Source organism: Akanthomyces muscarius (genome assembly GCF_028009165.1).
Source record: "Akanthomyces muscarius strain Ve6 chromosome Unknown contig_11, whole genome shotgun sequence".
NCBI lineage: Eukaryota > Fungi > Ascomycota > Sordariomycetes > Hypocreales > Cordycipitaceae > Akanthomyces > Akanthomyces muscarius.
Genome location: NW_026611614.1, coordinates 124124 through 149437, shown reverse-complemented (window position 1 = coordinate 149437; position 25314 = coordinate 124124). Strand labels below are relative to the sequence as shown.

Genomic DNA, 25314 nt, shown 5'->3' with positions numbered 1-25314 from the left:
AGGATCCCCCGGCAAGTACCTCCTGGAGCCACCCACACAGGTAGCTGGTACCGTGAGGTGAACCTGGCTGCATATGCACAGGGGGGCAGAGATTCCGTTGTGCTCTGCCGCTTTGTGCATTGCATAAACCGGTAGACAGGGCGCTCCGGACGCACAGAGCTTGCATGGGCGTCGCATTATGCGGCCGACGCGGAATCTTCCCTACATCGCCGGAGCAGTCGCTCATCACAGCCAGCCCATGCCTCCCTTGCTCGCAGTCGATACAAAGGGGCCAGCATGAACAATGAAGCATATTCTTTCGTGGAAAGATGATTTTCGCAGTCTTACAAAGGCATGGCAGGAAGATATGAAGCAGAATCTATTTGACACTATGGAAAAAAAAACGGGAAAAATTACGGAAAATCTTTCCCAGCAACTTCAACTTCATGGAAGAAAGGGTATTCTTATTTTTACCAGCAGAGGACGTGTCGAGAAAGATAACATCATCCCGAACTGTCTCAGAGTCGTCCTTGCTTTTGAGGCTCGCAATAACCGTCTCATGGAATAGCAAGTCGCGGGCATAGACCTTCAATTCAGCAACAGCGCGAAGTCGTGGTTCCTTGATTTATTGATCAGCATGCTTATGATTGGGCTTAGGGTGTATGTCGATCACTCACACGAAGCTCTGCCTGCTTCTGCAGAATGCCTTGAAGTAGAACAGCAGGTAATGTGTTCAATTCCAGTATGCTCTCGTATGGATGGTTTCGAAGTAGAAACCCAGCTACACAAGCAGCAACTAAAGGGTCTGGCCCCTCCTCCTGCGCGACAAGTGGGCAGTCTTCAAGGCCTAGAAGCTTCGTGGCGACCTCGAGCGTGCGATTGCAGAATGCGAACAAGTGTCCCTCGTCTTTGAGGATAAATGTGGGTGGTCGCAATTCCGCCGGGGGAATATCGTCAGTCCACACTTTGCAAATGTAAAAGGGTTTTGTTGTGGTCGAGCGAATGTGGCAGCGAATGGCTTCAGGGCCGCCCCGAAGCAGGCACGCCGGCAGACGGCCGACATAGTAGGCATGTCGAAGATCCCAGAGATTCCAGTCAAGCATGGTTGTATCAAGTCTGCCCCGAAAGGAATATATCTCTAGGTGAGGGCATCTCGCCTCTATTTATATCACTGGCTGGTTGACTGAGTAAAGGCTTCGGCGACTTGGAGCCCCTGTCCATTATTTATGCAGCTGCAATAAGATTGTGCTCTTCCTTGCATGGTGCATCCACAGCGATGAGGAAGGCCACAGATATCGGCAGCTCCGGACACGGCCGGCGAGGGAAGGCCCAGCACCAACTCGGGTAACAGAATGTAGGTACCTTTTCACGCCACAGTGCTCACTGCCAACAAAGCTCTGGTCACAGGCAATGAGTGGCGTCTGACCTGAGCCGAGACCTAGAGCGTAGCGTGACTGTTGTCCATGCCGCCACTGCAGAGGCAGAGACTGGGAGAGGTCGTGCGCAACGACCGTTTCTGACGGCTCCAAGCCACATTGTCTGTGGTCTCGAATCAGTACAATGCGCTACCGCATCACAAGGATAATGTGCAGCAGAGTGCTGTACTTTTCCGGTACTGTGAGATAGTGGTCGTGCATCAGCTCTGTCTATCCGCGGGGGCACATCCGGTGCCACCGTCGAGGCTGGCAATTTACATGTACAGACTGTCAAGGTCTGCCGGGCGTTTGCTTCCCACCTCCAGACGGGTCGGATGCTTCCCGCGTGGCCGAAATGAATCGGAAGAAGTCACGCCTCGAAGCAGCCACATGCCGTTCTCAGGGGGCTACGCCGGACCGTCCGACGTACCAGGGTTTCAGTAGTCTTGTTACACGCCCATCCATCGCAAGGCTGCAGGGAATCTGTAAGGCCGCGTTGTCCTGTCTTTTCATCCGCCTCAGGGGGGTGGGACACCATCTACGCAATGACGAAATTGCCGAGTATCTCGTGTCTTGGGAGAAGTTGGCGCGAGCTAGGTGTAGTCAACAGGATCTTTCTAGCTAGAATATGTACACATCTTCTACCACCATTCCAGCAGACTGAGACCCACGATTTCGGGCCGCCGCTTCCCCAGGCTTGGGCTGCTGGTCTGCTGGTCTGCAGCCTCAAGAGCAGAGACCGCGTAGGAGCTGGGCAATCAACAGACAGAAACCTGCGAAGGGTGGGGATTCCAAAGAATTACAAATGTGAAAGAACAGACCGAGCTCGAGGAGACCCCAAAACGTTATGGTGCATGCTAAATGCAAACTTGGACCACGAATTCCTGCGAAAAAGATCTGACGTGTGTTAGTAACTCGCTTAACTGTTGGGTCACTGGGGGATACAACTTCAGACAGGCCCATGCACAGAGCAATGACCGCCTGAATGAGCATGGTCCCAATGATTAGGGCAGGAATGGCGGCCAGCGCCATCGTGTCAGGTGTCTGACGGTGCTCCAATAGAAGATAAATTGAGGCACAGCCCGTTGTGAAAACTGAAAAGGAGAGGAGTTGAATGAAAGTGTCGGCCAGCATGTTGAGAACCGAATTGTGTGCGCGTAACGCAGATGGTGATCAGGAAAGCGTGGCTCGGGGTATTTATGCTTTCTGCTCCTTCTTGCCGTCGGGCAAGATGGTGCTCGAGGCTTACTGGAGTCCATCGCTGATTACAAGTACGCCCTACTTCGGTCCGGGTGGGTGGCGATCGGACATCACCGACCAGCGCGTTGAATGGTTCAAATGCCAGCAGCTGCACGCATCACTCCGATTGCTAGCAACAGGCCCTGCTTTCCGGACTTTCGAGGTGGCTGTAGAGTGTACTCTGCCTCACCAGGCTTTCTGCACCCTCAATGCGCACAATGCGGTGCAGACCGCTTCTTTTATCCTTCTTCCTGTCAAACAATACCCTGCAGCTTTCGCGCATACTCAAGGATTATCAGGTCAATCCCGTTGATAGCTACTCTTAGCTGGCTAGTGGTTGATTTGGGCATGCACGCCACTGCGTAGACCCATGGCTCGCATGGTTTAAGCTGAGTCCTTGTTTTACCCGCGAACAGCCTTGTGGGCCAAACAGCAAACGTCAAGCTGTCAGGCGTACTCCTGTTGTATTTATACTGTCACATGCCCACATCGTCCTCTACTTAACTTAACACATTTTGTTATTTATTGATGACCATGAGTGTCCCGACGGGCGGGGCAGCCGGAGGCAACTCGGCTTATCATTCTTCCGGAGGGGTCCAAAATGGGACCATAGACCCCAATGAAATAATTTTGACGCCTGAAAACAACATGCATTTCGCCTCGATAGCCCTTTCAAAAGATCAAGTCAAGCTTGCCGCGGAGGCGTCAAAGGCGGTTGATACAAAGTCTACAGATGAGCTCCAGATGTTGTCTGAGAGCGGTCAGAGGCTTTTCGAATCGCTAGAGAACGCAATCGTAGGCTGTGCCCTTTCCAGTGTCAAGAAATATACTAACGAGATAGCGGGAAAAATTACAAATCTTCTCAAAACCCCAAAAGCACCACGACGATAAGGGGTCGGTACCGGAAAGGGCGCCCGTCTTGAAAAGGGTTCTGAAGCTGCCCGAAGCAACGAACTTTGTGGTTAGGACCGCCGATGTTGTAATAGCGATCCCACTGCCCCCACTGCCAGGCTCAGAAAGAAAACCCGAGATCAAAATCTTTGCGCCTTCAGGAATCCCGTACGGCTGGCCTGCAGCTGCCGCTCTGATTATACCTCGTGGATGGTCATTGCGGTCAATTGCAGGCGATTCTTATGCGAATGTTATGTTCATGCGTTTTGGAGAAGATATCGATAGTTAATGCAAACAAAACGTTTCTGTTTGCATGAAATTCTAGTTTCAAGCTTGAACTATTGAGAGAATTGAATGAGCGTCTTCCTATGCTTTGTAAAAGAATGCAGGAGTGGTTATAACTAGCTCTGAGGAGGATCTAGCATGAAGTATTCGTCGGCAAGAGGAAAGTTCGAGTCGTCAAATGCCCCATTGGCTTCGTCTGCCAGCATGAAGTATTCGTCGGGATAAGGAAAGCTCGAGTCATCAAATGTCTCATTGAGCGCTTCGTCTGCCAGCAAGGTGTATTCGTCGATAGAAGGAACATTCGAGATATCGGAGGTTGCAGTAGAAATCTCTGCTCTAGAGGTCGATGCGGTCATTCGCCTTTTCGAAGGAACGCATACATCGCTATCGCCCGTTCTTTTTCTCGACTGAGAAAGAATCGATGAGAGCGAGGTATCGTCTGCCGGAGCAGAAGGAGGAACGGCCACCGCACCTTCTGCTCCGAGTGCAAGAGTAGCAAGTATTTTCTCGTCGTCATTGTTAAAGGCGCAGTTCAGGCGGCCCACGATGTATTCAGGCCCGGTCTCGCGTTGGTCAGATTTCTCTGTGCTGGGTTCGTGAAATTGGGTAGTGCGCATTCCCTTACGCTTGAGACAAGCTTGCGACTCACAACCTTCGGGGTAATAGCAATCATGATACTTCCAGTAAAGGTATGAGAGAAAGATCATGCACATAATCTCAAGTAGAACGTCTGAATCGAGAATCTCTTGCTCGGCCTTGTATTTATTGGCGATGGCCGCGAGTTTGTCAAGTGTGGGGGCGCCCTCACACTTGATGCTCCTCTCAACCTCGTCGTTCATCGAGTGTTCCTCAAATCTACTCATTCAGTTGTATTCTGTCTGATGAAGTTCATGGACTCACTTGGAATTACTGTTGTGGTTCAGTCGAGTCGTCACGGCGCGACAAAATTTCTGCCGTATTATTGCGTATTTTGTCCCGCGGCTGAATTCGGTTGTAAGATTCCTGGATGCCTCAGATCTCTGCAGCGTTGGGTTGCTTCGAATCTCTCCGTCGACAAAACGGGATTTCGCGACTCTGTTTGAGACATACTCAAAACCTTTGGTCTCGTGGTCTCGCAGCATCACAAGGGCCTGAGAATGGAGGCGTAGCGCTATAGTAGTAGAGACCGCCGTGTCGCCAGTCCTGTACCGAAGATCGATTATGTCCTTGCACGTCTTAAGGTTGGAACCATGGTGTTCAAAAAAAGCGGCAGCTGACTCAAATATAATTCGAAGAGTAGTATCAGCATTTGCAGTAGAGAACGCATTCTGGGCCAAGACGTTCAAAACATCTTCGCCTAGGAATGGCGGCTGAAAGGAACCCCGAGAGGGTTGAGCCAGAATGTGGAGCGTATCTGAAGCATCAAGTGAAAGATATTGGGATTGTTGATCTGCTTTGCTTGTCGCTGGGAGGGCGGCCGAAAGGCTTGCTGTCGTTGTGACTCGCTTCGATCGCCGAGGGCGTGAGTGTTGCTGGGGGGTTGTCACTGGCTTTTTACGCACCTGCTCGGAAACCGGGCGTTGCCGACCAACTTTCGTCGTCGAGTTGCGGGCATGAGACGCCGGTCTGAGCAACGGCCGTGAGGTAGTGGTGTTTTCTGCCAATTGACACGATGTTTGTTGGTGACGAGGCGCGGACGACACCAAAGGGCCCCGAATTGTCAGGGAAGATGCGTCTAAAGGAATGGACGGGCCAGGTTTGGCGGAACGGAAACGGGGACTAGGCTCTGCCCACTCGAGAGACGATGTTTGTTGGACAGGGGGGATCGGAAAGGCTTTCATGGACGAGCCGTCTCCAGTCATTCGCATTAATTGGTCAAAATTGGTGAGCAGATAACGAATCTGCCGGAATAAAGCCCATTGCCATTCCACTGTCAAGAAAGGCCAGATCTTCTCGAAGAAAAGCGGCAGACTTTCCGGTGTGTCCCAGGGGATGGATTGAATGTGGGCCATACTGTAGCCCATAAAAAATGAATGTTGCCAGATTAAGGTTGCACCACGGCAGCAACGATGAGATTCTGACCCTCTATTAGTCGTTGGCTGAGGCTCACATGACCGCGGAAGTGGAGTCTTCGACGATCATTTCCTTAAACTGGGGAATTCTGTAAAAACAGAATTCCCCAGTTTAAGGAAATGATCGCCGCAGACTCCACTATTGGACGGGTTCCGGCCACTTCAGAAGTACTTCGCGAATCAGATCGTCGCGGAATCCACGAGGCGCTTCAGCTCCATGGCTGTAACACTCTCAGCCAGGATAGATACGTTTGAGTAGAAAGCCCGGGTTTAGGAACAGTCCTATATAGTAGGAGAGCGACCCAGAGACAGAAACGTCCTTTCGAGCAGACCTCAGCGCCCCTCAATATGGAGCAGTTCGACGCAAAAGCAAACTTCATTGAACATGCGGTTGAATGTCTGCTTGGCATCCTCTTGTATGTCGCCATCGTTTACCAGCGGTATCGCTACCCCCTCAAAAGCTGCATGCAGAAGTGGTACAACCACAGCTCTCCCATTCTTTTGTCCATTGTTGTTATTGGTAGCGGATCATATTTATCGTACGCGATTACACGCAGCCCCGACCCGCCCGATGCGGTTCTCAACGCGATCTGGAAGGCAATGATGATCTCGTGTCTCACTGTCTCCAAGGTATGCCACTTGTCATAGCCAAATGATCATGTCAGCTAACAACTACACGTATAGCTACATTACGCTTACGAAATAATAAGTTTCCGAAGACTACACATATACTGTGCTGGCATCGTGATCTTACCTGCATTCTGGGTCAGCGGCTGTATTGCCGGAAAACGATATTCTGCGGCATGGGCCTTTCCCGGCTGCACTTCCCTCATTTGTGCGGTTGCACTTTTTGAAACAGTGGTACGATGCACGGCTACTAAGACTCGATATCGCTGTCTTGTACTAGGCTTGACAATGGCAGTTGCGGCGTTGCTGAGTATTGTACTGGCTATGGTTTCGCTCGTGCCGCTTCAGTATCATTTTACTATGCAGTATTTCATCCTCTTCCTCATCATCGCGCCTATGGCGGGGTTTAAGTGGTACGTTTCCTGGGTGGACGAAAAGGAGAGCGCCAAACGTCGAGTCGACATTGTGCTAGGAATGTACAATCCAGGCAACGTCGCTCGCCAGAAAAAAAGGTTTCAGGCTGAAGCACACGTGCCCAAGCCGACGAGTATATGCAGCGAGCTGAAGGGCAATAATATCGAATAAACATTTGAATTATATATTTACTCTCTCCACTGTGCCTACTCTCTCTTGCCGAGTGTGGGGCGCGGAGACAGGCGCCCATATAGATGTGCGACGCCCCCTCCTCTGTAGCACCCTGCGAGTCTCTCCATCTCTTCCGACCACCGACGGAACGGTTTTTTCTGACCTCTTCTTCCTGCGAGGACATAGCTTCTATCACAATTGCGATAATGAGCGAGCGAGCCGTGGGAGTTCAAGCTTCTCAGACTACCATCGCGGGGCGTGCCTTCGAGAGATACGGAGCATCTGCATGGTGGTAAATGCACCTCATTTTCTAACTCTATGCGTGCTGATTTTTCAAGTCCTACGGGCTTTGAGACCTTCACGCACTCCAGGCTTTAGTGCGCCACTCTCTGCCAGCTGCTCGCTGATACTAATGCAAGTAGTCACGACAATATGCTTTTCACCAACGGACTTTTCAACGCTCCAGTCGAGAATCCCACGAGGATTCTCGACCTAGGCACTGGATCTGGAATCTTGGCGGGGTAAGTGCTTGAAATGCGCCACAGTGCACGACTCACATCATGACAGAGAATTGGCAAAACGTTTCCCGGCCGCACTCGTGATAGGAGTTGACATTTTGGCGACGCAACCAGCCGAGTTTCCATCGACTTGCGAATACCGACGCGGGAACATCGACGAGAGATTGGAGTTTGAGAATGAATACTTCTGCTTCATCGTTATGCGAAATGTCGGAGGATACTTACGACGTCCAGATCGGCTGTACGGCGAGGTTCTACGCTGCCTCAAACGAGGAGGCTATTTTGAGCACAGCGAGATAGACATTTCACCTTCCTCCACCGAGACGCCACATGATCGTTGCACAGAACTTCGGCGTGGAGAATACCAGTGCTCTATTCCAGTGTTGCAACACTACGAGATGTTGACGGGTTTTGCTCGATTCCTTGGACGGCGAGTCGTATTGGCCAAAGATATGTCTGGCTGCTTTGAGGACGCCAAGTTTGCGGAAATCACTTCAAAGACCGTCGTGCTCTCGGGATTCGATGTGAAAGGAGATGTTGAGAACCGGCTCGCGTGTCTCTATTCTTTCTTTGCGGAAGTTCACTGCAAACAGCTGCGTTTTCCGAACGACAAGGAAATGTTTGATTCATGCTCATCGCTGAAAGAAAAAAACTTTGCTAGGCGGTAAGGCAGATCGAGTAATCACGAGAAACATTTGCTGACTCTATTAGCATTATCGTATACGGCCGAGCCCCGTAAAGACAGCATTGAAAGCGAAGGACAGCTAAGGGCTTGGCTAAGCACTCAGGATAATGCCTATACTTCTCTCTACCAAAAATAAACATCCCCCTCTGTCGATACAGTACATTGCACCCAGCAATGGCCAATGATGGCCAGTGATGTGATTGTAGCCAGCGCCGTAGCATTCCTCACGTATGCGCGCCGAAACAGAGTCCCAGGTGCCGCGACAGGTCGAGTGCGATCAGCTACGACACAATTCCCCGGTCAGGATGGTCCGCCAGCTTCAAAAGATCGCGGCGTCGTCGCCCGTCAGACCCTGAGCAGCCATCCGCAGGAATCGGTCGTCTGCCCAGCCTGCTACTAGTTACTAGTGTGCCGCAGCAGGGAACTTGTATCTCTCGGTGTACTTCCGCGCGTTAGTACCTGTGTCTTGAGCCCCTAACAGGAACGAGTTGACCTGTCGTAAGGAATTTTGAAATCGGACGCTACGGCAGCCGTCGCTCGGGGAGTTACTATGGCTCTGTATCACAATACTGCGTTGTAATGGCTAAACTACCTAGGCATGAGCTCATCCGGGCAGCCACGTAATGCACGTCATCATCTGTTCCTTCTGATTACCACACGAACTTTCCGCTGAAGTGCTTGCCGCCCCTTAAGACCCCGGCCTCACGTATATGTGCGACGCAATGGCATACTTCGTGTTCAAGTGTCGATCCGGAGAAGCCCAATGCGCATACGCGACACGTTTCTCGAGTGGCTACCTAGTGGCGTCGGTGGCATCCTGGCCGCAGCACATCTGATCCGTGTCTGAAAAGAGATGAGAACCAGCCAATGATTGCTGTGTGTTAGCGCTGTGGCTTGGTCTCCATTGATCCTTGCCGTTACGAGCGTCCCATCGTATTTGATGCAAGCCGAGCTTCGACTGTCAACGTACTGGATGGGATGGGCGACGGAGGTGCGGCTGCAAGTGAGGATACCCGGGCCAGTGAAGCTAGAACCTAAGGAATGCTTGTACTCGCTCGAAGTCGTGCTGGCTATAGCCCAGGGCTGTCAGAAACGTGCGAGGTCGACAAACCTCATCCGTACCCAGCCACTCTAGTTGTCTCACTGACGCACCAAAGGACAGGGTGGGAGACCTTGCTACCGCGTAGCCAGGGAAAGCCGAGGCCATCAAACGTGAAATTTCTGCGGCGTCATCGAAGGAAAGTAAATTTACAGGTTCCCCTGCGCCATTGCATCCCGCGCCCGGACGAAAATTCATGCGTACTCACATAAGTTCTATTTAAGACGCCACACATCTCGAGCTGCATCTTTCCCAAAGTACGTCCCAGCAGCTCGCGTAGCTACACCCACCAAACTCTTGAAGCTATGCAAGTAGACGCAGATCTCGGTCGTGAGCTCCTTTGCTATCTGCTTGCTGGTATACAGGTATCGTCATCCCGCAACATATACGTAAACTCACACTAACTTCGGCAGCAAAATGAGAGTGCGCGTCAGAGGTTCCTCCAATCTCTCGTGCTCATCTGCCTTACGAGCACCACGGACCACGAAAGCTTGAGAAAGCTAGCTGATTACGACGAGGCCAAGATCTTGGAGCTAGTGTCTCAGACAACAAAGCTTCTGCGCGAGAACTTGCAACCTGGGAAAGAGGAAAAACTACGCGCAGCGAAGCATCAGCTTGCATTACTTGCATCCGTCTGGGAGCTGGCGGCACGAACCATCCTATATAGCCGGGAACGCCTTCTGGACAAAACGCAGACGTTCCAGCAAAATCGACAAATATACTTGTCCTTTCTTCAGATCGACTCCGCTGCAGCCTGTGTGGAGATTGATGAAGAGTTTGCAAAAGTCATCGCCGGATGCAAGATGTTCACCCCGCAGGCACCCAGCATTAAGCATTTCCAACAGCTTGTGGGTCCGATGTATCTACCAATTCGCACCTACGAAGACCTGCCATGGGAAGTGCAAAAAGATTTTGACTATGAAGGTGCTCTGCAGTTTACCGCATTCGTCTCAAAACGTCAGCATGATCTTGGCCGCGCTCAACAAGGTGACCATAAACCACTCTTCAGCCTCTTCCAATCTCTGCACATCAGTGACAAACATGGAAAGACTACGTTGAATGCAAATCTACGTAGCAGACGAAATTAACTTCGGGAGGAAGTTCGAGCCCAAAATTGATTTAGAGGCCTGGACCATGAAGTGGCAAAAGCGTGGGCAGACGGGATCAGTCTAAATGATGCTGCCCCGAACGAGGCTATTTCCATGCACGTCATATGGCCTTTGCCATTTTGTTAGTCTATAGTGTCACAAAGAACTTTTCTTTCCTACTTAACTGGCGCGCCAACAGAAAGCCCAAGTCGTGATTATGGTTACATTCTGACAAAGTTGACAACAGGACGCGATGCAAGACCGCTGTGGGCATCATGTGGCGAGAAAATGTAGCGCGCAAACTAGTACCTTCAAGGTCCTTTATCGATGTGTTGCAGTACGATTGGTCTGATGAGGCGCCTACACAACTGCCCAAGTCATACGTCGTCCTGTTGCTCGAGGTAAACGCGCCATTGCAGCGCGGATTCTGCGAGCAACATGGCAAAAAAGCGATTCATGCTGGAGATTTGCCTGCCAGCGCATCGAGACGGATAAGCATGTCGGGAAGCCGGGAACCAAGCTGTGCTAGGCCACAGGCTTCGCATCAGCGTTGGATGTCGAAGAGCCGAGCAAACGTCGAGCATGAATCGTCTAGTTTTCCCACCAGCTGCACTTGAGCTGGTCAGATACGTGTCTCGCACACTTATTGGCACCCCGGAACAGGAGGTTTCGCTGCTGTTTAGCCAGGGAAGTCCAAACCCACCAACCACGGACTGGCTGCGGAAAGGAAAACACTCCGCTGTGGCACACCTGTGTGATGACACTCCGCGCTAGGCTGAAATTGAGCGACGCCGCTCAGGTGGTATATATGAATGGCCGCACATCCGCAGTCCTACTTCCTTCACACATGTGTCAGCGATCTGCGTAATTATACACACCGACATGGCTGATTTCTCCAATCACCCCCATCACCAAGGCACGCCCATGCAGGACGACAATCGCCAACATCGACCAGCGTACCTTGATCAGGCGGTACCTTCATCCCAGCCTGCTCAAGCATGCGAGAGTCAGAGCCAGTCCGCTTCATTCTTTGGAAACCGGCCAATCGAGTATCGCCCCGGCGCACAAGAGGCTTTTGTTCCCATGCACAAAGACCATAGCCATTCTCAAGCTCCATCGCAGCCGCTACCGCCTCACACACAGGCGCAGCGGCATTGCCCTCCTTACCGCCCAGGCCCCGAGGACAGCCGTCGACCAACATCAAGTAGCCATGGCCTAGACGGCGGCCATGGCTCTGCTTCGCATCACCCTGCCCCTCCTCCGCACTCGCATGCCTATTCCTCTGAGTCTCCACGTCATGTCAACTACGAACCTACTCCGCAGCTTCCTTTGACCGTCTTCACGTACCATCAGCATCCCACGCCTTCATCATCCATGCAGCCTCCCCAAGCATACGAAAGTCAGAGTCAACCTGCAAATACATCCTCTGGAGACCAGCCTATGTACGGTGGCTTGTATGCGTCCTCAAGTGTGGTCCAGGTGAAGAAGAAGAATACAAGAGCTGCTCAGGTATGGAACTGGCATTACCAGGTCATCGGCCATCGCTAATCATCAACTAGGCCTGTGACTCGTGCCGTCAACTGAAAGTCAAATGCGACGAAACTAGACCCTGTAAAACATGCAGAGACAGACGGACCGAATGCAAATATCGCGATCCACCGCCCAAAGTGTCAGTTTGCCTAACACTATATGCCCGCTATTACTAACCGTTAACTCGCAGCGCTGACAAAACCCAATCCGATATCCTCGACGGCATTGCCATGATGCAGACCCAGCTAGCCACGCTTACTGAGCACTTTGCTCGGATGGACGAACGCCTCACACAAATTGAATCAGTTGCTTTCAAGGGCGACCCTCATGCCAAGTCGAATGCGGCAGTGGTGGACCAGGAGATGGAGGACCAGTACAAAGAGGAGAGCACGCCATTTACTGGAGACGAAATGGTCAAATACTCGTCGCAAGATGCTGCGGCCCGTCCCGACCAAACGATTTTGCCTGAGGATGAGGAAGAGACAGAGCCGGGCCCTCCGCCCCCTCTTGGCGAGCCGGCTATTCCCATGAATCATACTACACTGGCCGGCCTTTTACTGAACTGGCCCTCCATCCAAGAGCTGACAAAACACCACGTCGAGCGCGAAGGTGTAGGCTACGTGGGAGAATATCCCATCAGTCAAGAACAGAAGCGAGGGTTGTTGCTCGTGTACGGGCGTGGTGAGGATAAAAGAACGTCGCGGAAACAGCGTGAGCGCGAACATGGCCTTCAAAGTGGCCATACATCTGACAATTCACCTGTCTCTTGTTCAACCTCCACGGCAACTGAAGCGGCAGATTGGGGTACCTTCAGTGGCCAAAACTCATGTGATCAAGCGGACTATAGAAGCGATGTGCTTATACCCGATGGCACTCCTGACTTTTCTGAGAAGAACGTGTGGACCTCTGTTGAGGCCTTCAAGGACAACATTCTCAATCTACATCCCATCGTGCAACCTGCGATACTAGATGAATGGGTTCGCCAATTCCTCGATCGTCTCCCACTGCAAGATAACAAACACAGTGGCAAGGTCAGTACAGCCTGGGCTGTGAATGGCTCCGTCGAGTCTACTCGTCCGAAGCGCAAGAGGTCGTGTCCGGCGCCCCACAGTATGGATATGGTGGCGGCTTCAGCCACTTCCCGAATCGGCCAGCCAGATCGAACGATGGATACGGCGCTTATCCTGACTGTCATGGCACTCGGCAAGGTGTGCCAGCATCGGGACTACGTGCCGGATGCTCTCCATGAGGGTGATCCAATGCCTCACAGAACCGGACAGTATCACCGAAATATTATTTCTCAAGCGCCAAAGGGCTCGCCGCCGGTGGATATCTCGCGTTCGCAAACATCAAGTATAGCGTCCCCTCGCGTCCAAGACTCTTCAGACCACAGGCGCCGTTCGTCCTTGGCAAGTACTGCTCGTCCAGACCTACTGAAAAAGAATTACGAGAACATACCGGGCCTGGAATACTTTGCCTTTGCGACCGACATTCTTGGTAACCATCTCGGTTCCTATAACAATATGAAGAACGTCTATGCCGACATCTTTGCTGGCCTCTATCAAGGCCAACTCGGGCGGCCTTTGGAGAGCTTTGCATTCATACACAGGGCCAGCCATAAGCTTCAGGTCATCATGCGTCCCAGCCTAGAAAAGCTCAAGAGATTGAAAGCCACGCGAGAGTTCATCAAAGACACCAAGTATAACCAGCTTTCGTTGGCGTTTTGGACATGTCTACAATTGGAGAGTGATATACTTGCTGAACTTCCGGTTCCGCCTTCAGGTCTCTTGTCCTACGAGAACGATATCCCGCAGCCTAACATGAGCCTGCTCGAAGGCTTCCCGAAGCCTGTCCTCGACAGTTACCTTGGCCAGCTATACCTACGAACGCATCTCAACAGCATCCATCGCATGTTTTACGCGGCAGAGGACCCGGCCAAGGCGGCTGTGGGGGGAATGCCGTTCAGAAATGTCGACGTTGTCTCTGCTGCGGTCTGTGGAATGCAATGGGTTGGCCCAAGCTTCGCCTTTAAGGAAGACGATCCTCCTGCCTCGGATATTCTTTCCGCAAGACTCCGTGCCAAGTACTGGGGGGCTCAGGTTCTGACTTATCGACCATTCTTGAGGCAGATCCTACAGTTTTCGTTCGTTAAGAATCATCCGACCACTGGACAACTGCCCTCATCAGAGTTCCGCGCCGAGGTTGAAGCTCCACGTATCGATCCGCAGGCGAGAAATGTACAGGATCTGAACCCACACATTCTAGTTCTCGCCCAGAAAGCTATCAAGGCTCTCGTTGAGAGCACAAGAGCTTTCCACGGGCTCGACAACAAGCGGCCCGTCATCACCAGCGTCTTTAGCACAGCGCACGCCCAGTGGGGTAACCTTCTCGTCTTGTCTGCGGCATTCAAAGATCCCATCATGCACGAATATGTTGACGAAAACCTTTTACGCCACCTGTTCCAGAAGACCATCGCTTTCCTGCGGCAATCGGCCACGGCCACGAGTTCGCTGCGCATTGACATGCACATTCTGGAAGGGCTCCAGAAGGACTTTTGGGATTCAACCTCACACGACAACAGCATGGATTATTCACCGAACAATATGTAGACAAGCGCCCCACGCACGACAACGGCAAGTATCGATATGCTGCCGCTAAGAGGCAAGATTGACCACGAGACTACACCGGAAATGCCTCCATCACAAATCGGCTGTTACCTACGTGATGTCTTTTTCCATCGACTATCCATTTGAGTTTTCGTTTCTACTGCACCTCTAATCAAGCCCCATCCATCATATATTTTGAAAATGTAATTGACTAGCATGTTTAATATCACCTTAAGCACTACTTTCTTCCAATGACCAACACCATCATCATGTGTCGCAGTAAAATACCGAGTGCAGTCGACCGTGGAGTCACCATCACGTCCGTGGACGTGGAAACGAGCCCAAAAGAGGATTATAGTTCTGTTACAAGAAAAAGAGACACATTTGGCATATGGGGAGCGGAGTAATCCATACCGATATACAGTCTTGGCCCGAGGGCACTCTAGAATAACTAATGTCTAGCAACGAAAGCATCGCTTCCGAGCTTCGCTGTTCCATCCTTATCTCGCGTAGTAAGGCGCTTCGAACCGAGTACATCAAGCCTTCGAACCAAGCGTGGTCGAGCATGTAGCCACGAAGTGTCTTCATCCATACTGGGGGGCCGGCCACCTGGCCTGCTTGACGGCGTCGCTACTGCTAAACGTAAGCTGTATGAAGCGATCCACCTTGGTGCATATTGATGTCTTATTAGCACGCCACTCGCCATTTCGACAAGAACAAAAATCACATCCGGCGCTGCTAGTGGCAGAACCATTGCTCCCGGCAGCAGTAGCAAGTAATCTAACAGAGTCGACGACCAGCCTCTATGATGAACCAATGCTTACCCGTGACATATTGTCGACCTTGTACTCGCCAATCAATAAGGCCACGGACTCACGTCTTGTGTCTGACACATGAGCTTGCCACGTTACTTTGGCTATGCAACCCATTCGTGGCTAGATCATTGGGCTGTCAGTAGTTGGAGGGTGTGGAGCGTCATTTTACTTGGTCAGCCTACCCTTATACAACCATGGCAGAAGGTACGCAAACAAGCTCTCACGGCGAATGCCGTAGTCGTACTTGATGGCCGCATATACGTGGCTTGCTTGGTCTGAATTGATGTTGTATACCTCTCGCACTGTCCCGTACCAACCATAGTAAGGAGCAAGTGCTTTTTTTGTCGCTACCACCGAGCTAAGCATTGGGATGAGACCAGCCAAGAACCGGCAGTAGAATCTAGCAGTGTGAAAATTGGCTCGTCATCGCCTAGCCATGACCATAACAGGTCCTACCTTCTTTGCAGCTGACCTGGATCACCCACGGAACCTGGAAGCGGTCTTCCGAAGCCACTTGGGCTTTTCGAGTTGTTGCCCGTTTTTTGTGTGCCACCCTAGTGCTGCACCATGTTTGCGCTGCGCTGGGAAAGGGCTAGGCCCAACTGTGGCCATGTACAAACAGAAGAGCCACGCGAGCCACGAAGGTAGAGCTAGCGAATATAAGGCAAACACTCCCCAGTCGATTCTCATGCTGGTGCACGCCAAGTATACATCTCGGCAAAAAAATGGCCACTGTACATTCATATGTTATTCTTCGATCCACTGACAGTATGGGCCATTTTCTACTGATGCAGCAGCTGCTAACGAATCCGGCAGTTTGGATCCTTGAGGGCAAACCTTTCGAATCGGTCTCGTTTCGGGCGCCGGTAGAAACCAGCTTTGAGACGCTTCCAGGAACTATTCGAAGCCTCTCGAAGTGCGCACAAGCAGACGACAAGGTTATTCTTCTCTGTCAGGCAGAAGAGAAATTGTTGACGCGTGGTCAATGGAGCCTACTATTTCATCAGACGATCTTGGCCCGTTGGCACGATGACGTACCGTTTTTTTATGAATGGAAGCATCGATATTAACCAACCATCACTCTATGCTATCATGGCGTCAATTCCATTGATCTTGATGGGAGAGTATCAAATAAGCAAAATAACAGAATCCTCGTGTGCTTCATGTCTCGCCACCACCCCTCTTAAGCCATTGCGTCTCTTTTGATACTCCGAGCTCATTGGCCTTGGATTCCGCCAACCTTTGAAATTCTGGGCCAACATCTTCCCATCTTTTTGGCGAAAGTGGAAAGTGCAAAACGCCATTATGCACCTCTCTTTGATAATCATTGCTTGAATTTGTGATAAAAAGCACAATGTCGATCGGGTGATCGATGCCCGCCCATTCCTCGAGGGTTGAGTCGTACTTTTCAACCCAGAGAAAAGTGACTATGCTATTTTCAGGGAAGTCATTCATTCCGTGGGATGTATACTCGTATCCAAAACCGCGGCGAGTCAGCGCTTCAATCAATTTCTTGCTGTGTTTGTTCTTCCTGCTGGCGATATAGACGACCGACGAGGATGTTGTGTTTGGTGAGGATGTTTTGACCGTTATCTCGCTCTCACGACTTGCCCTGCTGGCGCTGCGTGGGGGCTTTAGGAGGCGAGCTGACAATTTGGACCAGAAAGTCATGGAAGCGTATCGAGGATGCACCGTCTTGTGTTGGTAGTTGTTGTTAGTTGTTGAGCCCTGACAAGAAGAAGGTGAGAGTCAAATACACAAGATCTCTAATGGTGATACTTAAGCTTTTAAAATCGAGGCATTTGATCCGGCCCTTGGGCCGGGGTATGGCACATGGTGTGGATTCCATAGCGTTGACTCGGTGCAACGGCCAGCCACTGCACCGGCCTCGAGATGACGCTGTTCGGTCGAGAAAGGGGGTAAGGGGTCGAGACGCCCCCTCCAGCGAAGCAGTCTTGGAAAGGAATCTAGTGGTGTCCTTGTCAGTAAGTTATTGGCCAGGGAGATGTGGGTTTGAGGATTTCATAGGGCGTGCAACATTCGTAGCGTGGCTAGCTCGTCCAGGGAACCAACCGTCAGGCGCCAAAGTCCACAACGAGTCATTTCTTAGTCGTTGCATCGTCGAATCACGACCTTGAAAATTGGGTCAAGAGTCTGCGGGTTTAATGAGTGGCGTCTCTCTATTGACTACGTAAAGGTAGACCGGTTGTGGCCCGGAAAAGGACTACTCCGTCCGCTCCAGGCTGCCAGTGCGCTGACCACCAAGCCAGATGGAAGACTCTGAGCACGGTTGCCTACAGTTCTTGCTGGTGGTGGAGATACAAGCACGATTCATCCGAGCGGAGTGCTGTCTCAAGCCTGCGGCCATTTCTCCCGCAATCAATCCTTCTGATGCAAGTTGAGCACCGCCGCGATACTCCATATACTATCGATAGCAGAAGAGTCATCATGCGATGAGAGAATGGACACCCGTAGAAAGATGATCCTGCTTCGCAGAGAAACCGCGCAGCATCGCCTCCAGCAAGACTTAGCCGAGGCCCCTCGCGAGATTAATCCACAGCCATTAATACACCCGGAGAACAAGCAAAGCCCATCCGGCAGACCATATCTGCTAGCACAAGCCACAGTGGCACTAGGTGCAATATTATTGGTCACACGCACCTAATGTTCTGAATTCAAGGTGTAACCCTGTAATCCAGCCGGCTGCACGGTGGTGCCGACCGATTGATGTTCCGTTGCTGACCATTTCCACTGTGAACTGACCAAGACAGCAATATAATTAACTTGCAGATCGCACCATACAAGTCTCGAATCGCTTCGAGCAAGAGCCATATTTAGAAGTACGCGGTGTGGCCTCGATTCAGGCTCGCATACCCCGGTGCAGGCGGGCGTGTTTCCGTATTCCAGCGATGCAAGTCACGACGATCAGCCCATACTCTGGTAGGTTGGCAACTCCGCAGATTTACGCACTTTCGCTTACTCCTGAGCTGCGATCCTTCCATCCGGCTCGATTGCGCCGTAGAGCGACGCCTCGGGAAGTGTTCGAGGGCATGTTTCGTTTCCAGATTCGAGCTGCTCGGGAAGAGCACAGTAGCGGCCGAAGGAGCTGCACTGCGCCTGCGCAATCCGCCACGGGGCATGAAATAGATTGAAAAAGCGACAGGGTCCGAAATGCCACGTCATATCCAGAGTGCTGGGTAGAGCTGAGTTGGTCTCTCATCCGCATTCCTTGGCGCAGCACCATGCAGGTTGGTTGGCATTGGGCACCAGTGAGCCGTCAAATCTTTCACCGACAATTCACGGCACTCGTGCTCGTATCTGGACTGGATAAATGGCCCGTGTCTTCTGTACATTTTTGTACATTTCTGTTAAGGAGAGATTTTACCTCGTTTACCAATCATCATGTCCAAGGATATTCTATCTCGAGCCGACGAATGCCTCGAAGTCTTGCAAAAACTCCGCGGTACCACGTCCGACCAGCCATCCGACCAACCTGCTACGGTGAGAGCCAATGTTATCGAGAAAGCCCGCAGTCGTGTTCAAAGTGGCAACGTCCTAGCAGTAGCAAATTTGTTGCCAGTGCTACCTCCTGAGCAACGCGTGCTAGAATTGAATGACGCTATCGAAAAAGCGGAAACACTTCTGGGCGATAATCATGATGAAGTGGCCATACTCAAGTTTTTGCGTGTTCCCTATCAACTACAGGACGATTTCCAACGACAAGAGTGTCTCAACTATTTGTCCTCCTATGAGGGCCGTGACGACGAGTTGGCTGTCACCATCCGCATCAATTGCCACATATGTCTCAGCGAGATCTGTATTGGGGAAGACAATATCGCCGAATTATCCGAGCACGTCAAGAAGCTCAGACAGATTACCAGAGAACCTGAGCACATTTCAATTACATCGTACCTGCAGTCTGCAGCGCATTTGTACGAAGAGAAATTCCGATCTGCGATTGAATGGGCTTTGGCATGTATAAGTCACTGGATCGGGGCGATCGATGAAGGACTGTGGTTTCATAAGGCTGCCTCTCTCGTCGGTCTTTCCCTCCAGTCTCTCCAGGAATTTGGAAGAGCTGCGGACTGGTTCTCGGAGGCTCTGTCTTGGATGCGGCATATTCTGCCAGAGAACTCGCCCTTTTGCACCAGAACAGCCTGTAGGCTGGAAACTGCTATTCTACAACGCGAGGGCCTTCTTGATATCCAAGAACTCGTTCCACCAGTCTCATCCGCCATTTTGAAGGACCACATCCAGCTCATTTCCAAGCTGCTTGCAGATGCAGAGGGTCAGGAGTTTAAGACCCTGCAGGCATGTGAAGGAATTCTCAAAGAAAAGCTGGCTAGCAATCGAGTAAGTGTAGCTCAGAATCAAACTGTTTTGCCTTGGCTGGCGGCTGACCTCCGGTGCACAGGATGATGGTTTGCGCAGCTCACATTCAACCTTGTCTGGGACTGTATCACCCGAGATTAAGTCCAGGGCCGACTTTGTGTTGAATCAGATGAGGGAACGGCGTCTTTCCTACACAGCCATTGACAGAGAGGCCATCGAAATTGCTTCGAAATTTTCTGGCCGCGCATCAGTTCTGGCGCGATTGCTGCAGCTTCCTGGAGAGCAACGCTTGCCAGCATTGGATATCTTTATCGCGCAGGCGAAAGCGACTTTAAGTGAAGATCATCCCACCACACTACTGCTGGAATATAACCGCCTTGATTACGTCTCCGGAAATACGGCAGAGTACAGACTCGAACGACTGGAAGATATCTTTTCCCGTCTAAGAAAGCTTGACAACATGCTCGGCGGCAATGTCAAACTCGGCGACATTGCAAAGCGCGCCGGCATTCGCAAACTCGGCAACATTGCAAACCGCCGCGGCATTCGCAAACGCGGAGACATTTCAGCGCACGCCGACTATCTTATTGCTCATCATAAAGCCATAAAGGAACTCTGCCAGCTATCAATCCTGAGCCGCCAAGGAGAGCAGGCCATGGTAGCCGCCGACAGGCTGGAACAAGTCGCCGGGGATGATCATGACAAGATGGAAGCGTTTCTCCTGCAAGGCACCGCGTTCAGTGTTCAAAAGAAATTCGGACCCGCGATCGAGGCGGTCTTGAAGTGTATGACTCGTTTGCACGAGGAATGTGCTGATTGTATGATGTTGGGTTTGGGGGCTGCTTTTCTCTGTGGCTATGTTTTTGAACATGTGGGAGACTTCCAAACATCAAAAGCCTGGGAGGCTGAAGCTGCCTCTTGGGAGAAATCTTTCTCATTTCTTGCAATATCCAGTAAGTGTCATTGAGATCTAATTGCTTTGTAGGTGCTAGACGCTGACGCATGGTGCGCGATCAAGGACGCGATGCGATGTTCATGCGACTTTTGTCATGATATAGAGCGCTGTATTGACGCGTTCCATATTTTACGCTCGCAATTTGATTCTTTTGGTCTTAGATTCACTGCAAAGTGATAGAGCGTGCAGTCCGGGCGTATTCGGACACTCACCTCGCGGTCGGTTGTCCGATCAAGCTACGGAAGCCCCCCGGTCTTTGTTGGCGTAGACGTGTAGCAGGAATCAACCACCATAAATTTTACTCATAACTAGCGGCCATGATGGCCTGTTTTAAAGTTTAATCTTCGGTTCTACGGGCGACATTCCAGGACCAGACAACAGGAACTATTTTTGGCACCGCACACAGCTAGACCAGGAGTTGAACCAGGAGGCATGGGCATGGCGCTTAGTCTGGGTTAGAGTCCGCATTCAGTAACGCTGCCTAACGGGGCAGCACCTGGGTTTCCAGCTCCTTCCATGCAGGAGACAGCCTTGGCCACTGGTCCAGGCTGGTTAGTCAGAAGGTAGGAAAGCAGAAATGTAATGAAGCGATCTTGTTATGAGACTCCAGAGACCGTGGTGCGAGCGGATCGCCCATCAGGATCGGCCAGACAGAGCTGGCGAGGCGGGTTGGCGAGCAAGCGGGACGAGATCACCAGCACACCTACACCGGATAGGCAACGTCCCTCCTTGACCCTAATCAAAAGACCTGCCCCTAGTGACGGGCAACATGACTTTCTAGTCCCCTTTTTGCACTTTTTGATATTTGTTGTCCGGCGCCAGAGGAAACCTCCGCCGCGGAACATTCCCGGAATCTTACCTGTACCAGTGCAATACATTGCCTCGTTTCGAGCAAAGCTGACCGGAGGTTGGGCATCAACAAGCCATCAATTTTTTCACCGACATTCAGAGTGGTTCGTATTCGGACCAGGTCTCGAATAACTATATAACCCTGTTGTATCTTTCTCTAAAGACAACAGCTCGTGCTGTTCATCGACTCGCGCTGTTCATCAACCACCATGTCTATATCCCCCGACATCGAGGCAAAAGCCGACCACGTGTTGCAGCATTCAAAGGAACTTCGTCTGTCCATTGCGAGCGCTGAGAGAGCAGACACTGAGAGAGCGGACATTGAGAGAGCGGACATTGAGAGACCGGGCATTGAACAATGGCGTAACCCCAAAAAATTTTACGAATGGCTAGGGCTATTACCTGAGCAGGAACGCTTGCCAGTATTGGATGACCGAATCATGCAGGTGAAATCGACTCACGGTCAATATCATCCTTCCGCACTGTTCCTAGACTTTCTGCGTCTTGCATGGGATCCTAAAAAAGAGGTCAATTACAGATTCCAACTTTGTCAGCTTATCCTTTTCCGCATCGAAAAACACGACAATGGAAAACGCAACGGTAGAGAACCCAACAACCTTGTGCAGTTCGCTCGCTTTGGATGCATACTGGAGCTCTGCAAGCTTCACCTCTACGCACGCCGGGGAGAGGTTGCCATGCAGGCCGCCGACAGGCTGGAACAAATCGCCAGAAACGATCATGACATGCTTTGTGCGTTTTGGCTGCAAGGCGCCGCGCACAACGTCCAAAAGCAATTCGAATCTGCGTTGAAGGTGTCTTTGAAGTGTATGAGTCTTCTGCACGAGAAATGCAATGACTGCATAGAACAGGGTATCCAGGTTATTTTGGTCATTGCTGCTGCTTTCAGACGTGTGCAGAACTTTAAAACAGCTAAGAACTGGCGGGCGGAAGGTCTTTCATGGCGGCGACTCCGAAGCAGCGCCGTGAAGAAGTACATCGAGACCACAACTGAGCTGCTTGAAAACACAGAAGATGCGGAGCACGATGACACCGCAGAGACATCTCCCGAACTTTGCAAGTTTGGGGAAGAAATTATATAGTTTCAATTCAAGTAAGTGGAGATCCATTTACTGTGCAGGTCCTATACACTGACATATTGTGCGCTGCCAAGGACAAGCTGTGATCGTGATGAGGCTTTGGTTATGATAGATAATACGGCGCTGTAGCTTCTTACAGCTTGAGACCGCCGTTTAGTCTTTTCATTTTTCGGTTCGATGCAGAGTGATTGAGAAATAAAATGTTATCTTAGGTAGAAAACTTCCCAAGAGCAATCTTCATTCAAGTAAATACGTGGACGCTCTTGGCCGTGGAGGTATTGACGTCGGCGCCAGTACTGGTACGAGGCTGTAAGTCGGACACTCACCTCGCAGTTAGTGCGCTTTTTCAACCAGGCTGCGGGGAAAAGAGCCTTGTGGTCGCTGTCAATAACTGGGTGGTTACGCCATTGGCAGACTGGGTAGCGCAGCCGTCCTCTCCCTATTGCCTTTCTTCCTCACCCCATCTCCATCATGCACAAGGGGTTAACAGAAGGCGCAAACACATCCGAGATTATCTACTACCAACCAGTGGCAGCCTTGTTGGGAATGACTCCAGAGGACGTACCTCTCCCCGAGGTGAGCCGTCTCAGCCAGTGGTTGTGTGGCGTGTAGTAAGCCAGCCACCATGGCTTTTGCCTGTAACTAGCGGACACTCTAGTCTGTTCAAAGTTTGGTCTCCGGTGCTAAAAGTAGCAGCATTTTCTTCGAAACCCCCGACGAAGACGCACCTCTCAACTACAGACCCCTTGTCGCAACGATCTGCACCGAGACGATCAGCTGGCTAGCTCTGACTATCCTTCACCGCACCGGAAACGATGAATCCGTGTGGCGTGCGTGCATAAAACTCATGCCCATCAGTGCCGCGTTGGACATAGGCTGGCAGCTATAGTGGTAGTGTGCTCGTGCGCTATTCACTGGCCACGATGGCCGCAGGACTAGTCGGGCAGCCATTCGAGTAATATTCTTTCGGGCCTTTCATGGGTTATGTCATAGTTTCCCGATCTATACTATCGAAACGAAGCAGTGTAGCTGTCTTGACTGTATATATTGTGTAGAGGCGGATCTGGTTGGCGAGGATGTAGACCAGCACAATGCCAGCCGCTTCACATTCCATCGCCAACGGGTAGTGAGTGTCGCTTCCAAAAGACTTCGGCTCATGCCGCACGCCTTTTTGAATTGACCAGCAAACAATGGTGCATGAAGCCCATGACGGGCTTCTTCCTCGTCTGCGACAACTTGCAGGGTCACCCTTGGACGCCGGTGGCGCGTCGAAGAAGAATTGCCTTTGCCTGCACATTTCGCCCTGGGGCGGTGAAATAGAATGAGGTAGGTCCAAGATCCAGTTTTCGCATTATGCCCAAAGTGTTGGGCACAACTGAAGGTCAGTGCCACGTCCGCACTCGTTCAAGCCAGGTTGGTCGATGGTGGCCGCAGCGAGCCACCAAGTTGTTCACCGACAATTGACAGCAGCCCGTACTCGTACCGGAGTCAAATAAGTACTCCACGTCTTGCCATTCCCTTGAAGCAACCGATCTAACGTCTTTCATCGACCATCATGTCTGCGGATATTTTATTTGAAGCCGACCGATGCCTAGAAGCCATGAGAGAACTTCGTAAAGTCGAGGGTGGCACACTCCTGGATCTCAGGAACGCCCGGCTGGCCGACTGGGAGCACACGTCTAAATCAGAGGTTAACGCACGCACAACAATGTGGACGGTGCCTCTGTTGCCTCCTTGGGAACGCTTGCAAGCAATGGATGATGCTATCGCAGAACTCGGTCAAACTCTGGGCCCGCATCAGCCTCATAATGCGGACATGACCAGACTACTCCTTCTGCGCATTGCGCAGGAGCCTGAATCCCCATATCGCGAACGAAAATACAAGGAAATTCTCTCCGTTTTTGGAGATCGCGATTGCAAACTCGCTATGGACACGAAAGTCGAATGTTACATGCAGCTGTGCAATATCTACCTGTCCAGATCTGACGGGGAAGGAGCCTATGTGTGTGTTGAGAAGTTGAACGAAATTGCAACAACTCCCTTTGCGAAGACAATCGCATTTCATCAGCAGGCTGGAGTCTACCTTCATCATCAAAAGGTATATGCTGCGATCGAAAAGGGTTTGGCATGTTTGCGTGAGGCACGCAATATGGAACGGTTCACTCTTGATAGCGTAAGGTACGCTGCTAAAGCTGCGAATATTATTGGTCTTTGCTACCAATATTTGCGAAATTGGGAAAGGAGTACGGCTTGGTGTACGGAGGGTTATAACTGGTTGCTGCTGGTTGTGCCAGAGAACGATCAAAAAGCCTTCACCATTGCCTGCAATCTCATAGGAATTCGCTGTAGCAAACTCCTCGATGAAGAAAATCCTGCTGACGTGGACGTGAACGAGATCCTCGTCACAATCCACGAGCTGCTTCACAGATTTAAAGACGATGGCGGCGAAGATGCGAAGCAATCGCTTGAAAATATGAAGCAATTTCTGACGCGCCTACTGAACAATGTAAGCGCGGAAGAACATGGATGCGACTTGTATGGAAGGAAGCTAACTGGCTACGTGTGATTCAGGACCAAACCTGACAAGAGATCTTGTTCATCAGCAACTTTGCTTCCTCCTCAGACAGTCTCTCTGGCCGACGCTCCGACTACTGGCAATGTCTCTGTC

The 25314-nt window shown here is 51.2% G+C and overlaps 15 protein-coding genes across 17 annotated transcripts; 9 read left to right on the top strand and 6 right to left on the bottom strand.

Annotated features, from left to right (window-relative positions):
- Window positions 1-358: 358 nt before the first annotated feature.
- Window positions 359-1082, bottom strand: LMH87_007575 (uncharacterized protein; the record flags this gene model as incomplete). Its single annotated transcript, XM_056199480.1, has 2 exons — window positions 359-598; window positions 657-1082. 2 exons carry the CDS (start codon window positions 1080-1082, stop codon window positions 359-361), a joined length of 666 nt encoding a protein of 221 aa, XP_056057925.1.
- Window positions 1083-1417: 335 nt separating this feature from the next.
- LMH87_007574 (uncharacterized protein) lies at window positions 1418-2528 on the bottom strand (the record flags this gene model as incomplete). Its single annotated transcript, XM_056199478.1, has 5 exons — window positions 1418-1518; window positions 1585-1594; window positions 2029-2144; window positions 2198-2291; window positions 2343-2528. 5 exons carry the CDS (start codon window positions 2526-2528, stop codon window positions 1418-1420), a joined length of 507 nt encoding a protein of 168 aa, XP_056057924.1.
- Window positions 2529-3281: 753 nt separating this feature from the next.
- On the top strand, window positions 3282-3813 carry LMH87_007573 (uncharacterized protein; the record flags this gene model as incomplete). Its single annotated transcript, XM_056199477.1, has 2 exons — window positions 3282-3428; window positions 3475-3813. 2 exons carry the CDS (start codon window positions 3282-3284, stop codon window positions 3811-3813), a joined length of 486 nt encoding a protein of 161 aa, XP_056057923.1.
- A 38-nt stretch (window positions 3814-3851) lies between these two features.
- Window positions 3852-4165, bottom strand: LMH87_007572 (uncharacterized protein; the record flags this gene model as incomplete). Its single annotated transcript, XM_056199476.1, has 2 exons — window positions 3852-3862; window positions 3931-4165. The coding sequence occupies 2 exons, from the start codon at window positions 4163-4165 to the stop codon at window positions 3852-3854; spliced, it is 246 nt and encodes an 81-aa protein (XP_056057922.1).
- Window positions 4166-4341: 176 nt separating this feature from the next.
- LMH87_007571 (uncharacterized protein) lies at window positions 4342-5812 on the bottom strand (the record flags this gene model as incomplete). Its single annotated transcript, XM_056199475.1, has 5 exons — window positions 4342-4397; window positions 4459-4664; window positions 4710-4811; window positions 4899-5202; window positions 5803-5812. 5 exons carry the CDS (start codon window positions 5810-5812, stop codon window positions 4342-4344), a joined length of 678 nt encoding a protein of 225 aa, XP_056057921.1.
- Window positions 5813-6208: 396 nt separating this feature from the next.
- LMH87_007570 (uncharacterized protein) lies at window positions 6209-7072 on the top strand (the record flags this gene model as incomplete). Its single annotated transcript, XM_056199474.1, has 4 exons — window positions 6209-6276; window positions 6418-6490; window positions 6545-6695; window positions 6768-7072. The coding sequence occupies 4 exons, from the start codon at window positions 6209-6211 to the stop codon at window positions 7070-7072; spliced, it is 597 nt and encodes a 198-aa protein (XP_056057920.1).
- A 206-nt stretch (window positions 7073-7278) lies between these two features.
- On the top strand, window positions 7279-8329 carry LMH87_007569 (uncharacterized protein; the record flags this gene model as incomplete). The annotated part of the gene is made up of 5 exons (XM_056199473.1): window positions 7279-7364; window positions 7411-7449; window positions 7495-7593; window positions 7640-8254; window positions 8302-8329. The coding sequence occupies 5 exons, from the start codon at window positions 7279-7281 to the stop codon at window positions 8327-8329; spliced, it is 867 nt and encodes a 288-aa protein (XP_056057919.1).
- An 886-nt stretch (window positions 8330-9215) lies between these two features.
- Window positions 9216-9869, top strand: LMH87_007568 (uncharacterized protein; the record flags this gene model as incomplete). Of its 3 annotated transcripts, none has more annotated exons than XM_056199470.1 (5): window positions 9216-9369; window positions 9438-9517; window positions 9599-9631; window positions 9690-9739; window positions 9788-9869. In XM_056199470.1, the coding sequence occupies 5 exons, from the start codon at window positions 9216-9218 to the stop codon at window positions 9867-9869; spliced, it is 399 nt and encodes a 132-aa protein (XP_056057917.1). The 3 variants fall into 3 exon arrangements, with proteins under 3 accessions (XP_056057917.1, XP_056057918.1, XP_056057916.1); XM_056199471.1 differs by having other exon boundaries at window positions 9216-9376; window positions 9433-9517; XM_056199472.1 differs by having other exon boundaries at window positions 9317-9369; window positions 9433-9517.
- Window positions 9870-11344: 1475 nt separating this feature from the next.
- LMH87_007567 (uncharacterized protein) lies at window positions 11345-14601 on the top strand (the record flags this gene model as incomplete). Its single annotated transcript, XM_056199469.1, has 3 exons — window positions 11345-11971; window positions 12022-12131; window positions 12183-14601. The coding sequence occupies 3 exons, from the start codon at window positions 11345-11347 to the stop codon at window positions 14599-14601; spliced, it is 3156 nt and encodes a 1051-aa protein (XP_056057915.1).
- A 349-nt stretch (window positions 14602-14950) lies between these two features.
- On the bottom strand, window positions 14951-16025 carry LMH87_007566 (uncharacterized protein; the record flags this gene model as incomplete). Its single annotated transcript, XM_056199468.1, has 8 exons — window positions 14951-14958; window positions 15013-15040; window positions 15149-15231; window positions 15423-15440; window positions 15510-15533; window positions 15596-15813; window positions 15870-15903; window positions 15980-16025. The coding sequence occupies 8 exons, from the start codon at window positions 16023-16025 to the stop codon at window positions 14951-14953; spliced, it is 459 nt and encodes a 152-aa protein (XP_056057914.1).
- A 113-nt stretch (window positions 16026-16138) lies between these two features.
- LMH87_007565 (uncharacterized protein) lies at window positions 16139-16483 on the top strand (the record flags this gene model as incomplete). The annotated part of the gene is made up of 2 exons (XM_056199467.1): window positions 16139-16181; window positions 16230-16483. 2 exons carry the CDS (start codon window positions 16139-16141, stop codon window positions 16481-16483), a joined length of 297 nt encoding a protein of 98 aa, XP_056057913.1.
- A 597-nt stretch (window positions 16484-17080) lies between these two features.
- Window positions 17081-17516, bottom strand: LMH87_007564 (uncharacterized protein; the record flags this gene model as incomplete). The annotated part of the gene is made up of 3 exons (XM_056199465.1): window positions 17081-17108; window positions 17171-17380; window positions 17452-17516. The coding sequence occupies 3 exons, from the start codon at window positions 17514-17516 to the stop codon at window positions 17081-17083; spliced, it is 303 nt and encodes a 100-aa protein (XP_056057912.1).
- Window positions 17517-18815: 1299 nt separating this feature from the next.
- LMH87_007563 (uncharacterized protein) lies at window positions 18816-20798 on the top strand (the record flags this gene model as incomplete). The annotated part of the gene is made up of 4 exons (XM_056199464.1): window positions 18816-19766; window positions 19828-20530; window positions 20642-20698; window positions 20764-20798. The coding sequence occupies 4 exons, from the start codon at window positions 18816-18818 to the stop codon at window positions 20796-20798; spliced, it is 1746 nt and encodes a 581-aa protein (XP_056057911.1).
- A 960-nt stretch (window positions 20799-21758) lies between these two features.
- On the top strand, window positions 21759-22649 carry LMH87_007562 (uncharacterized protein; the record flags this gene model as incomplete). The annotated part of the gene is made up of 1 exon (XM_056199463.1): window positions 21759-22649. One exon carries the CDS (start codon window positions 21759-21761, stop codon window positions 22647-22649), a length of 891 nt encoding a protein of 296 aa, XP_056057910.1.
- Window positions 22650-24201: 1552 nt separating this feature from the next.
- Window positions 24202-25229, top strand: LMH87_007561 (uncharacterized protein; the record flags this gene model as incomplete). Its single annotated transcript, XM_056199462.1, has 4 exons — window positions 24202-24744; window positions 24819-24824; window positions 25042-25152; window positions 25218-25229. The coding sequence occupies 4 exons, from the start codon at window positions 24202-24204 to the stop codon at window positions 25227-25229; spliced, it is 672 nt and encodes a 223-aa protein (XP_056057909.1).
- Between the last annotated feature and the right edge of the window lie 85 nt (window positions 25230-25314).